The sequence below is a fragment of the Ambystoma mexicanum genome, chromosome 8 (genome assembly GCF_040938575.1).
Source record: "Ambystoma mexicanum isolate Mex_15411 chromosome 8, UKY_AmexF1_1, whole genome shotgun sequence".
In the NCBI taxonomy this organism is placed as follows: domain Eukaryota; kingdom Metazoa; phylum Chordata; class Amphibia; order Caudata; family Ambystomatidae; genus Ambystoma; species Ambystoma mexicanum.
Window position 1 is genome coordinate 1,383,784,237 of NC_090929.1, and position 13,761 is coordinate 1,383,797,997.

Here is a 13,761-nt window from a genome sequence, read left to right on the forward strand (position 1 = left end):
CGCGTCCAAATATTCCTTCCTGAGATACACCGCCAAATGCTCCAAAGCCAGTATAAATAGCACAGGTTACCATGGGCAGCCCTGCCTGGTTCCTTTTCCCAACATCCATTGGTCTGAGATTCAGTTGCGTGTCTTGACTCTCGCTATTGGACTGCTATACAGCAGCCGTACCCATTTTATGTATGTTGGTCACATGCCTAAACTCTTCAGCACCGCTAGAAGCCAAGGCCATCTGACCGAGTCAAACACCTTGACCGCATTGAGCGAGGTGACAGCATATTGATGTGTGGGTATGGTCGATGACATGGTTTAGCCTCTTTAGGTGACATGTGATGTTCCTGTCTGGAACGTAACCAGACTCATCCGGATGTATAGATTTGGATATTGCCGGCTTAAGCCTATTGCCCATTAGGGCTGTAAGTATTTTCCCATCTTGATTAAGCAACGACAGGGACCTGTAAGATCCGCAGTCAGTGTCAGGCTTGTTGGGCTTCAATAATCGGACAATAATGGACTCTCAGCGACACTGGCTGTATGCCTGGGTCCAGCGCTTCGTTCAGCATTGCTAGTAATGGGGAAAAACGTTTACTATGAATTCCTTGTAAAATTCACTGGGCAATCCATCTGCCCCTCAAGCTTTACCAGTCGGTAACCCTCTTATAGCAGATTCAAGTTCATCAATGGTTATGTGAACCTCCAGCATGCTTGCTGTCTCTGTGTCTAGTTTGGGGAGCTCTATCTACGCTAGGGTCTCGTCTATGTCTGACGATTGTGTTGCTGATGTCTCTGCATATAACTGCTTGTAATAATCATGAAAGCACTTGTTTATGCCTTCTTGCATCATACAAACCTCCCCATCTCTACTTGTAACCGTTCGTATCATATCCCGCTTAGACTCACTTTTGTATAGCCCGGCCAGTAACTGACTCTTTCTATGTATTTCTTATAGCTCAGATTGCCTAATCTTTCCCAGTGTTCCAAACATCCCTGCTGCAGACGGGCAACTTCTTGGGTCCACTCTCCGGTCATGTCCCCCAAGTGATATATAGCCTTAAGCCTGGTTTCAGCCTTACTTAAGTCCCTTTATATCGTGGCTTACATTCCCTTTGCCCCAGCTATCGCTGTCCCCCTAATCACTACCTTTAATGCTTCCCACAGTGTACCAGCTGAGTTTACACTCCCTGTGTTGTTCCTGATGTAGTCTTTCACCCCCTCTCTTAAATGCTCCTGGAACACTGCATCTCTGAGGGATTCGCTTCTAAGCTTCCAGGTCCGGATTCGTGCCTTAGGAGGGGAGTTCTGCCATGTGGCCACTAGGGGAGCATGGTCTGATAGCACTCGTGCTCTGCATTCTGCTGTTTTAAACTCACCTAGTGTCTCTTCTCCTGTGAAGACATAGTCAAGTCTGGTATATAGATCTTTGGGGGCGGTGTAATGTGAATATCGCTGAGCATGTGGGTGTAGGGCTCTCTATATGTCGGACAATTCGAACTACTCGGGGTAGTGTATTTAACGCTTTGACTGGAGAGCCTGGATGTACAGATTTATCACCTGATCTGTCAAGCTCTGGGTTCAGCGTGCAATTGAAGTCTCCTCCCCAAACTAATGTACCGTCCCTATATGTGCCAATTTGGGGATATAGTGAACGGAAGTAGGCTGCTGTTTCGTGGTTTGGTGCATATGTATTGCTGATACAGAGCTCGCTTTGTTCCACACGTCCCTGCAGTATAATCATCCTACCATCTGCATCTTTAAAAGTCTTAAGGACTTTGAATGGCACTGATGGCGCCACCCATATCAAGACCCCTCTTGTGAATGTGGAGTATGGCAAGCCCAGAGTTGTGCCCTTCCTTTTTCCAGCTAGGGCCACTTTTCTTTCACCTGTGAAGTGCGGTCTATCGTGCATCCTTTATGGAAGTGTTCAAGAATCTTCTCGCTGTCCTTATAATTTAAAATCTGGGCTATAATGGGCCATGGCGGGACTCCTTGTGGCGGTTTCCTCATAAGGGACCTGTGGGCCCTTTCTACTGTGAAGCCCTGGGTGAGGGTCCCTGGGACAAATTCTTGTAGCAGCATGTGTTCTATAAAGTTGATGGGGTTCACGCCCTTTTCCCCTTCAGGGAGTCTGATGATTCTTACATTATTGCGTCTGGCCCGCCCTTCTGCATCTTCAACTCTACCCTCAATATTCCGCAATTGCTGATGCAGTATTGTTACTTCTCTTGAGGTGTCCTTCAGGCTGGTTGCGTTCCCCGTGACTTCTTTTTCCCGGGTTCCTGTGCGTTCTGCGAGTGACCGAACATCTTGCCTCAGGAGATAAACATCCAGGCTGATGGCGTCCATTTTGGATTCCAATGCGATCTTCAATGCAGCTATGGATCCAAGACCTGCTGGTCCCCCTTCCCTTGGATATGCTCTCCTTGTGGAGCTGGGGTATCTGGCATGGTGATCACAGCTAGGTTCGTGGATTTAGTGACAGTGTCCAACGTGGGCTGCTTAGACTTCTTTTTTTGGGACTTGGACGCCATGGATGGCTCACTCAGTGCCAGTTCTGCCGACCTCCTTTAGTTCCACTCTTGCCCCTAGTTTGTTCCACTGGAATCCAGCTGGTGTTAGGTGGAGGCTGTTTATTATGTTCTAGGGCCACAATGCAGTTTCTCAGATGCCTTCAAAGTAGTCCGCCCGAGGGTGCTGTTTTCGCTCATTCTAGTGAAGGTAGCGTCCGTGTGTCACTGCAGAAGTTAGTATCTTGCACACACGTGTGTTGTACTCTTAATTTTGCCTGATGTGGAACGCCCCAGGTCTGTTGGCATTTGCCAGTGAACTCCCACATGTCTGTATGCTCTCTAGAGCACTTTTTAGATCTGGTTCCCACTTTCGGGGTCCCTCCGTGCTTAGGGACCCCGAAACCACTCTTGGTGCTGCTTCTTTGGGCGTAGCCTGCAGATGTTGTCACTTTATCTCACGCTTCCGTCGTACATGTGTGTTCACTCACACATTGCTGCAGGCTTATGTACGTAGCTGGGCCCCCTGTTTTGCTGGGGTAGCCAGCTCATAATGCGCCTCTCCCCTGTTTCTTGGATGTAATAACTTGTATGGCTCTGTTACGTGCATGGTTGCTGCCTGCCTTTATCACTTCATTGTTAGCATGTGTCTTTATGCGTTTATGTTCCGGCGTGTGCATTATGCCTGGCCCCCGATCCTGTGCCGTGCCTGCATGGATGTTCGATTGCACTATCTTATGCGATGCAGATTAGTGACTTGTTCTCCAAGTATTTGCATCTTCACATGTCCACTGCGAGCAGGGGCCGGTTTCTAGCTCTTCCCGCCGATGGTGCCGTGCCTCAGTCAGTTGCTGTCTCATGTGCTAATCCCAGTGTACAGAGTGTTGCGGCGAGGGGTCGGGTGTTACCCCGGAGCTGTTTTACTTCATGTGCAGCCTGGAGCTTGCCGGGTGCCGGGATTATATGATCTCTCGTTGTCGTGCTCGAGGCAGCATGTCCGCACAACCACCTGTGTCTTTGCTTGACCTACCGCTTTGAGCGCGGCCCCGCTAGCGGTACCTGATGCTTGTCTGTTCTGCTCCTGGGCTTTTCCGCCTTCCTCTTCATGGTGCAGCTGCTTGCTCCACAGTGGCTGCTCCGTCGCCCTACGGCCCACAGCTTCACAGAACCAGACCTTGCTGTGATCCAAGTGCGGGATACAGCTGGCCCCCGGGCTTTTCATTATCGTTCTTCAGCCGCACTATACCGCAGTGTTCTTTGCGTACGCAGGCTATTGTCTCGCATCTGCCATTTTATTCCCATTGCAGTTGGCCAAGTCTCTTATTTCGCGCACCCCTGCTCTGCAATGCACACAGCGCAGACGCTCTGTTTACACACAATTGTGCCTGCGATCTTCATCCATCGGATGCAGCGTTGGCAGGGATACACACGTGCCGGGCCGCTGTCACAGGCCAGGATCATTTGGATCAGCAGGAGTTGGAAGAGAAGCGTCCCTACTGCATGGCTGTTTAGCCACGCACCCAAATGTCTAATTCATTGAGGTTTGAACGTTGTTTAAAATAAGGCTGTGAACCCATCGGACCCAAGGGCTTTGTTCTTCAGAGAGGCAATAGCTGTCTCTACTTCCTGCTCAGTAATTGGGTGTAGATCTTCTCTTTCTTGGACAGTAAGAAGGGGCAGGTCAGAGGATAGGGCATAAGATTGTTGCTTGGCTAAAATAGCGTCTAATTATATATAATGTTTGTTTATCCACGTAATGTGTGCCTCCCTTGGAGTGATGTAGGGCTATATAGTTTCGGGTTTGCAAAGCTTTGAGTTTGCAGGTCAAGATTTGATGAGCTTTATTTCCTTTGGCATTGTATGCCTGACTAGTTTTGAAAATTGTGCTCTGTCAGCCGAGTGGGCCTCCAACCTATTGCGTGCTATTTTCAAATTCCTAAGTGACTTACGTGACCCTTTCCTTTTATGGGCCTGTTCGCACTAATGAAGTTCCTTTTCCAGGGCTAGTCTGTGTTCTGTGCGACACTTGGTAAAGTCAGCCATGCGGGCAACAAGTTCCCCTCTAAACACTGCATATGTTGAGTCCCTGACTAAGGATATCAGAGTGTCCTCAGTTAGGTTTTCTTTAAAATAATTGACATTTGTTTGCACTAAGTCATTTGTAAGGGAAACATACCTCAGAATAGTGTCGTAACTTTTCCACGGGGCTCTGGCAGGGGAGGATAGTCTATGTATCAATAGTCCCAGCTCAACTGGTGCGTGGGTTGACCGGATCAGAATCCCAATATGTGTAGCAGATATGATATGATATATTTATTACGCGCCTATTCACAAGCATTTCAAGGCGCGACGAGTCAAGGGAGGGGAACAAGGGAGGAACAATACAACGATCTTACTAAGCCAAGTGACATTGAGATTGCGCAAGTGCAGGGGAGAGGGAAGGGGGAAGTGCCAGGGGAAGAGGAGGAGGAGCAAGACATAGGATCAAAAGATTGAGAACAAGAGGTGCGGGCAGCAGGTGGCAGTGCAGGGCTTAAGCGCAGAAAGTGGGTGTTAAATAATTGCAGGTAGGGGGACTGTAGGGTTGCAGATACAACCCCAGGTGCAGGGTTGCCAGGAGGCAGTACAGGTGTGCAACTGGGAGTGCAGGGACCTGGGCCCGAGGTTCAGAGGGTGGCCAGGTAACCAGTGCAATATCAGACCGGAGATCAGCAGGGAAGAGGAAGAGAGAAGGCAGAAGCAAAGAGGAAAGTCCTCATATGCTTCCAGAACTGGGGATGGTTCTGCTCAAGTTTCAGAGAGGCAGGGAGGCTGTTCCAGAGGGAGTCGGCAGCCAAAGAGAGAGATCTGCCCCCAACTCGTTACTTGGAAAAGCGACTGAGCCTCAAGGAGTTGGAGTTGGAGGAGCGAAGAGCTCGAGTAGGAAGATACTTCCGAAGAGAAAGCTGGAGATATTTTGGTCCCAGGCCCCAGAAGGCCTTGTGGACAATGCAAAATGTCTTACAATTGATCTTTCCAGCCACTGGGAGCCATTGGAGAGATGCCAGTGCTGGAGAAAAACGATCCCTGGGCTTGAGGCCAACGACAAGTCTTGCAGTCCTGTTCTGGATGAGATGCAGAGGACGGAGAGTAGAGGCGGGCAGATTTAAAAAGAGGCTGTTACAATAGTCAAGCCTAGAGCGAACCAGGGCTCTGGAGACAGTGAGCTTCTGGGGGAAGGAGAGGAAAGGAAGAATACCTCTGAGGAGGTGCAGTTGGTAGTTTGATTTCTTGGAGACATCGGAAAAGTGAGGGGAGAAGGAGAGTGTGGAACCGAAGATAACCCTGAGGTTCTTGGCCTCACAGGTGGGGGCAGGAAGACGGCTAAGGGAGGCCGGCCAGAGAGTGGTGTGAAAGAGGGATGCAGGTGTGCTGATGAGGAGGATCTCAGTCTTGCTGGCATTCAGGCAAAGATAATTGGCGGCGCCCCAATCTGGATTGCAGCAAGACACTCAGGGATGAGAGTAGCAGAGGTGGGGGCATACGGGAGCCTGAAAACAAGCTGGGTGTCATCCGCATAGCACTGGAAGTTGGAGCAGAGATCAGGAATGCGGTGGGCTGAGGGGTGCCAGGTATTGGTTGTACAACCAGGGAGAAAGGTTAGACCCCTGGGGAACACCACAGGTGGAGAGAGCAATAAAGGAGAGGAAGGACCCAAGTTGGACCTGACAGGGTCGTTCAGAGAGGAAAGAAGTCAGCCAGGACAGAGCCTGATCAGCGATACCCAGGTTATCACGCAGCCTGTTTAGCAGGATGGCATGGCTGACAGTGTCAAAGGCAGAAGAGAGATCAAGTAGTATGAGGACACTGGGGATACATGTCAAACTGGGAGGAAGTGTTGAACACAATCTTTCCTGAGGAAACCTGCCAAAAAGTTTCATGGGAAGGCAGATCGATGCAGTTCTCGGAGGTGGCCTACAAGGCAACGACTGCTTGGTACTTAACCCCAACTGGCCTAAACAAATCTACCCAAATCTATCAGACCAATACTGGAGGAAATGTGGCCAAGCAGGGGATATGATCCACATATGGTGGGAGCGTCCCAAGATATAACCATTGTAATGTTGTATAAGGTTTTATGTAAACTAACAATGCAACAATAAAAAAATTTAAAAAAAAGATATAACCATTTTGGAAGAAGGTACAGATCTCTATAATTACGATTTTGGACTGGGATCAACCGGGTTGTCACAAGCTGCCGGTGCTAGGTGTGATAAATATAGACAGCTCAGAACTACCCATTAGAAGAAATAAAATCACTTTATGCTGTCATTGCCATGACTAAAGGGCAAATGACTACATCTTGAAAAAAGGAGACACCTAATACTCATTCTCAGGGGATGAATGTTTATGGAATATCATGGCTATACAACAAGTGTCCTTTGCAATCACGGCATGCTGTGCGGCCTTCCTGCGGATCTGGAGTCCGATAGAGAAGTTTCTCATATCCACACCTCATGTCACAAAGGCCGCAAAGTCTGAACATATTTATTTAAAATGGAAGTTTTATGTCTACTATTGTCTACCAACATAGTAAGACTTGTTTAACTAATTTTCTCTCATGGATTTGGTGAAATCTCCTGGTTTTGAGTTAATGGTAGAGAGGGATTAAGGATTGATTTTTGTGCTCTCGGGTTACTTTCCAATAGGTACAGTTTATGTTTGTAAATTAATAAAAAGGCATTAAAAATAAAACGTTTCCAGCTAATAGGTCAGACCCATAAACACTGTACAATTTACAAACAGTAAAAATTAGAACTTGTCAAATTGAAAGGTTTACCCCTAAAGCTTGCAATTGTTGCCTTTATAACCACTATTAAGTCTGCTCACCTTAAGCACCGTCTCAACAACTTCACACTAGGGGACGTCAATCATGACTACACGGCCTGCTACATTACATTTGCCACTATCCACACTGTCCCTTCTCCTTTCCTCGTATGTCATTGGCGGATTGTATTACTCCACAACATGACAGCTTTATATGATCAGAGAGTATACTTCACAGATAACAGCCTCATTCTGTCCCCCTACACAGCCACTTAAAGAACAGAAGGATAGTGCTGCAGTGACCTTCAATGGCATCCTCCATTCTGAGGAGCCTGCACGACACCAGGCAATGCAAATACTAGTGGTCTTCATGCCTCATCACCTGGCCCTGCACATTCTGCCCCAAAACAGGCAGTTTAAGTGGAGTGTTCCCACCAGACACTTGTTGGGGCAGCAGGGGCCTGTTGCCACCCACAGCCACTGGTGCAGTTCTATGAAGGTTTGCTGCATTTTATTTGCTGAGTGGCAACTTTGACGAATTTCTTTAATCGAATTTGCCGATTTCTTTTTACCACAAACAGTAGTGTATGGGGGCGGGGGGATTCCACTAACCCCGATTACACCTTCCCCCATTATATATCTTACGCCGACTCACCATATACCGGTTTGTGTAAAACAAATTCAGCAAAAAAAGGCGGCAAAACCGAATTCGGCAAAAGTGAGCTAGAACACTGCTGCCGCTGGTACTGATTGGATAAACACTTTGCTGTGAATTAATATAATATATATAACAAAGAAATACATATTTCAGCATTGCATTGCTCCAAAAGTCTCATTATTCAGACGATAAATCCTGACAATTTGTCTTTGGATACAAGTAGAACAAAGTATAGTTACCCCATCAAAATATTCAGCAGAATCCTGGATGCTGTGCCGATTATCGTGAAATGAAAAGGGAAAGTCCGTCTTTAGATCTTTCTGAGAAAAATATATTGAGATTGTTAATTGGCTACGTGTGTATTTCACATTATTCTCAGTACAACTAAATATACTGTCACCATTGAACGGGGTACCTGAACAAATTGCAATGACTCAGATCTAAATATCTTTACTCAATTCTATTTAACATTGCCCCAACACTTTAAAATAGTGCCATAAACCCCATTAATAGCTTACTTTTCCAAATACTGTAAACCTTTCTGTAACCTGATAGCAAGCTAGAGTTCCACTTATGAACTGCGTCTTCTTATGCTGTTCAAGTGTTGTGAAGCTGATCTTCTAGCATGTTGGCGCATGGTAAATGTTTGTACATGCATATTATAAATTCCAAACATTGCAAAAAAGAAAAAATATGTAACGCTTCAAAGAACCCATACCCTTTAGTGGGAGGGTATAGAAAGTATCAAGATACATGATTCCATGTATATTTTTACATGAGAACATTAAAAAAAAAAATAGCAAAGTGGTGCAGCGCAGGTCTTTTGAGAGGCAGGCCAGAGGTACACTTAAAGCTATGCTGATCCTCCTTAATCTTAAAAAAAAATTGTCCTTGTTTGTGATTATTACTAGGTTGTTGAAGCAAATTCTGTTTGCAAAATGACTCTCTTGTGTTTGTTACTTTTAAAAAGAAAAAGGTTTTATATTGAGCGACATTCATTTTTAGTACCGACATGTTACCAGAAGGGCTATACACGAACCTCTGGCTATAGAACCATCTTGTGCCACTGTTTTGGTGGTTACCCTATTACTACATGAAGGTGCTCCTGGTAGAGACATACATTGGTCCTTCCTATTTAAGGTATGTCACCTTGATTAGCAACCGCTGCTCAGATACAGGATTTCGATCTCCTTAAAATAAAGGATATGACTTACTCCTTATAATCAGACTTGGACATTCCATAGTACAATTCAGCAAATAACATTTCATCACAGAGCAGACAGTTTGGAGTCCCAAACGGAACTTCGAAAACATTGAGAATATCATATCCTTTCAGCTCTGCTATTCCTTCTCCCACTTAGACCTATTGCAAACATCCTTATGTCGTAGTACGCATTACATGTATTGTACTTTATCTATGTGCATGCTCCGCTACTTGATTCTCGGGAAGATAGCTGAGGGGCAACATGCTCGCCTTGGAAGCAAGACGACACAGAGCAACACAGGTCCGATCCCCAGGTCCGCGCTTAGAAACCTATGGGTATTAAGCGCGTTATAAATAACCAATTACAATTGACGACTGTAAGTAGCTCAAATAAAATAAAAATTGGAGTAATTCCTTCAAAATATAATTTTCTAGCAACCTTTAAAAATCCTCTTGTAACCATGAATTTCTTGTGTCTCCCATCTCAAAACATTTTGAAACTAATGTCAAACCATGCTCCTTTCTGATATGGAATTGTCTTCATAATGTTAATTAGAACATTGGTAGATTAATATGATTACCATCTGGACAAATTCACAGGCTCAGTACTTCTTGCCATCCTGAGGACGTCAGGCTGGTTACCAATGCCAGCGGTATGGTTGGCATAACGCTACTTGATTTGTTAGTGGTCTTCTTGATCACCTCTCTGGAATTGGCATTTCTAGTTTTGCTTTTTCTTGGGTTTCTTCCCTTTTACTAATCACTTTAAACCCATTTATCTGTTTTCCAATTAGTTGAAACCGTGTCCCTTCACTTGTGGTGTTCCTCATGGATCTTCACTTTCTCCTCATTTCATTTTTGTGTGGTGTGCAGCCTATTGCTGCTCTGATTGCCTCCTTTGGTTTTTCCTTTTTAACTTAGCTCCTCATCTGTTTGGATGGGGAACGGGGGTCTATTGATGCAGCTTTTCATTGCGGTCTCTGCCATCTTTAACCGGATGAACAGCAATAACTTGCATTGTCTGAACTCAGATAAAACTGAGATTACTGTTTTTGGTGAATCCGACACTGTCTGATGTTCTGCTGTCTGGCCTCTTGTTTTGGGTGTTTGTCCCTCTCCTGTCCCCATAGTTGGAAAACAACTTCACCTTGATCCCTAAAGTTTTTTTTTTTAAACCAAACGTTTTATTATTTTAAAATGATAACAAAACTGAAAAACGTATACCATTGCTTGATTAGATGTCCTCAGAGCATTACCATAACAATATAGCCCAGAGGGGGAAAAGGGCATGCGTGTTCGTGCCTGCTTGGGTGTTCGTATCCTGCGGACCAACGTGACATTGGATGGTGTTTGTAGGAAGGCTGGGGACAGAACAAGGAACAATCTGCAGCTGTAATGATCATCTGGCACTTTCTGCCCCCTGCAGTGAGTGACAGCTGTTTCAGAGGCCTTGCTGAGGATCACAGCGGCATCAACCTCAAGATCCCTCTTTCATTAGAGAAGCCACTGCAAGCTCCGGTCAAAGCTGGTGAAGAACCGCAGTACAGGGCGTGCAACGTGCAAGAAGCCCATTGGGGATCGCAGCACATGCTGACAGAAGCGAGCCAGAAATCCAAAGTGAGAGCAAACATTGAAGCTCTTGAAGCTCTCTCATCCCCTCTCTGTTGTAGCAGCTACTTTACATGGGCCAACAGATGATTTTGATTAAATCTTTACGAAATCTCTGGTGTAGGTGCAAGCTGGAGAGTTGGAGTAAGGTCACACAAGATCATATAGGAATCAGGTGAGAGCTAACGCTAGCGCCAACTTTTGTTATCCTGCCACTTTGGCAGTGAACTCAGTAGGATCGGCCCTGTGCAGTGTACAATTTCAAATTCACTCCAAGCAGAACACTCAGTGAATTCAATGGCTATGCCAATCGTCGATAGTCTTGAAATGCAAGCAAACCAAGCACCTGTGCCTGTACCTATTCTACAACGGAACATTTTACTAGTAAAAAGGAAAATCCTAATGACAGACCGACTGACAACTACATGCTCTACAGAGCCCAGCTCTGCGAATGCTACAAGATCTCTTGGTGAAGCCTATTCTCTTATTAGCGAAATTAGCAACTTTTTAGGCTCTTTTGGCGCTCCAATAAGCATGGGCCGTGGGGAGGGGAAGGGGAATTGTAGCCCATGACATTGCTGTTAATAAATCTGAAAATGTCAGAAGCCCGTGCTGAACTAAGGAAAGTATGGTAACTGTACAGCTGTCAATGACTATGGACGCTCCTTGGACGGTTTCAGGGGAAGTGATCTCCTTTGATCCTGGGTTTTTCATCCCCACCAGCCGCACAACGATCATGACCCCTGTAGCCCCAGATGCTTTAGACGACTGACTCCCCAGTTATATACCCCCCTTCTGTAACCCAACAACCCGGATAATAATGCAGCCTAAGATGTGTGGGGGTGGAACCACTATGTTCTGATTCACTGTGAAAAGTGCATTTATATTGAGATTCACAAATTTATCATGGATTTATATTAAGGGTCATGTATGTTTTTACATTTGGTAGATTTGATACGTTATCTGTCTGCGCGCGTGCAAGCTAATATTGTATCAGTTCTGAACAAAAAGTAAACCGCACTCAGTTTGCCACACCCCCAGACATCAATATGGCACTCACAACATAAATTCCTCATAATAGAAGGGACCCTCCTTGCCCACCCTGGCATTCCCCCCCTTTAATTAATACTTTAACTAACAAATCATAATCATCCTCTTGGGGAACATCCCTACAACCATCTCTCACCGAGGTCTCAATATGGGCATACTCCTCCGCTGAATCAACCTGACTCGTCCCCACACCATTTCCGCAATCTACCCCCCCCCGCCCCTAACACAAGCATGCCAATTTGGTGGAGGAAACAAAACAGCTTCAGTTTGAGTACTCGTATGGGATGAAGTAGTGGTGGCCCTAGTCTTGGACAGGGTTACGATCATTATGGCCACACCTGTTGGTACCTGGGCAGAACAACCTTTGTAAAACTAACTGGCAGGAACAAAAAAAGAATACGTAAAAAGACAAAAATAGGCATATAGGCATCAACATCTTCACACTAGGGCTCAACCAGGCAGGCACCCACGCAGACAAAGTCTATCCATGTGTTGCTGGTGATCCCATCCTCAGTTTCCATGACCTCTTTCAGTATATGCAGCGCAGCGATAGTTCTGGTGAGAGTGCCATTCTTGGTGTCATTTGGAGGCACAGATGTACAGCAAGAGGTCAAGTATGTACTGGTTTTGCAAAGTTTTGAGCCTCTGTACCCGCAATTCTTCCTTAATGGCACTAAACGCTGACTCAGAAGTGTTCACAAAGAGCAAGAGTTCATACCTGGTCACCTAGAGCCATTTGGCATTTGTCGCTGCTTGAATGCCAGCTGCCAGGAGGGAGGTAAAAAAGGTTTCTGTGTGACTAAACAGCCGATATCGACAAGGAATGTCTGCTACGGCCTGTGAGGATGGTGCTAAGAGGTAGTTGGACCTTTTCCTTCTTAATAGTTTTCTTGGATTTCCTCCATCAATAATAATTTCCGATTTGACTTTATCTGGTGATGAAGGAGATGCAGGGGGCAGAGGGGATAAAGGGGGCACAGATGTAATTTCAGGCATTGGATGGGCCTAAACCAAGTACTCTTCAGGGATTTCAAGGACGGGCACATGAAGGGTAGAGAGACTGCACACACCTTGCCAGGCTGGAGGCAACTACCTGTATGCACGCTGTCCACAGATCCAGAAGTTGTTGAGGAGGGCAGCCGTACCTCCAGCCAAATACGCAATGCGCAGAGTGTTACTGCAGTTCCCATTTGTGCCAACACACACTGTGGCATCGCCCTATAGAAAAATGGGTGTTTGTATCTTAACAGGTTTATCTGGTTCTTTGAGTCACATCAGATACTACAAATGAATTTTCCATATTGTCCCACACTCTTTGTTTATTTGTGCCACCCTTTCTTCCAAGAATCCCCTCATTCCTCCAGCTCTGCAACTCTTCACCCTTGCATTTACGTCCATGCATCCAAGCATTTAAGAACCGAGAATCGGACCCTCCGTTGCAAAGCACTTGCAGGACAAGGCCGCAGTGTTGTGCAATGCAGGTGTTTGGCAGCAAAGGGGTAGCAGCACTGGGCGCGATCGCGTGAACGTAGTCGTTGACCATCTTCGTCCGAAAGGTAAGAAATGTTGCGTGGACGGAGAGCAGTGATTACTGCTCTCTACCTTACTTCCCGGCCTTTGCCTGTACTTCCACTTAACCGTTTAACTTAACGTATGCTGCTCCCTGCGCAATCTTAGGCTCTCCCCTTACAGCGGTTGCCCTACTTGTGTTTGTGTTTCTGTAGCGGCCCATATTGCGATTGTGCTATCGCGTGTCACAGTTGCCGACCATCTGTGTAAGAAAGGTGTGTGGAGGCAGAGCAGCATTACTGCTCTCTACCTAACTTCCCGGCCTTTGTGCTTACTCCCTCTTAACTGTTTTTCTTAATGTACACTTCTCCCTGCCCAATCTTAGGCTCTCCCCTTACAGCAGTTAGCTGTACTTTGTGTTT

The 13,761-nt window shown here is 46.1% G+C and overlaps 1 protein-coding gene across 2 annotated transcripts in view; it reads right to left on the reverse strand.

The window, feature by feature from the left end:
* The window catches only part of TEX36 (testis expressed 36), a 238,275-nt gene that overhangs the window by 72,376 nt on the left and 152,138 nt on the right, over positions 1–13,761 (reverse strand). Inside the window, exon 3 of one of the 2 annotated variants that reach the window (XM_069612205.1) lies at positions 8,208–8,288. The exons of the other annotated variant lie outside the window; for it this stretch is intronic. Coding sequence (XP_069468306.1) covers positions 8,208–8,288 — 81 coding nt within the window. The remainder of the gene's footprint in view (positions 1–8,207; positions 8,289–13,761) is intronic. 2 annotated transcript variants of the gene reach the window in all.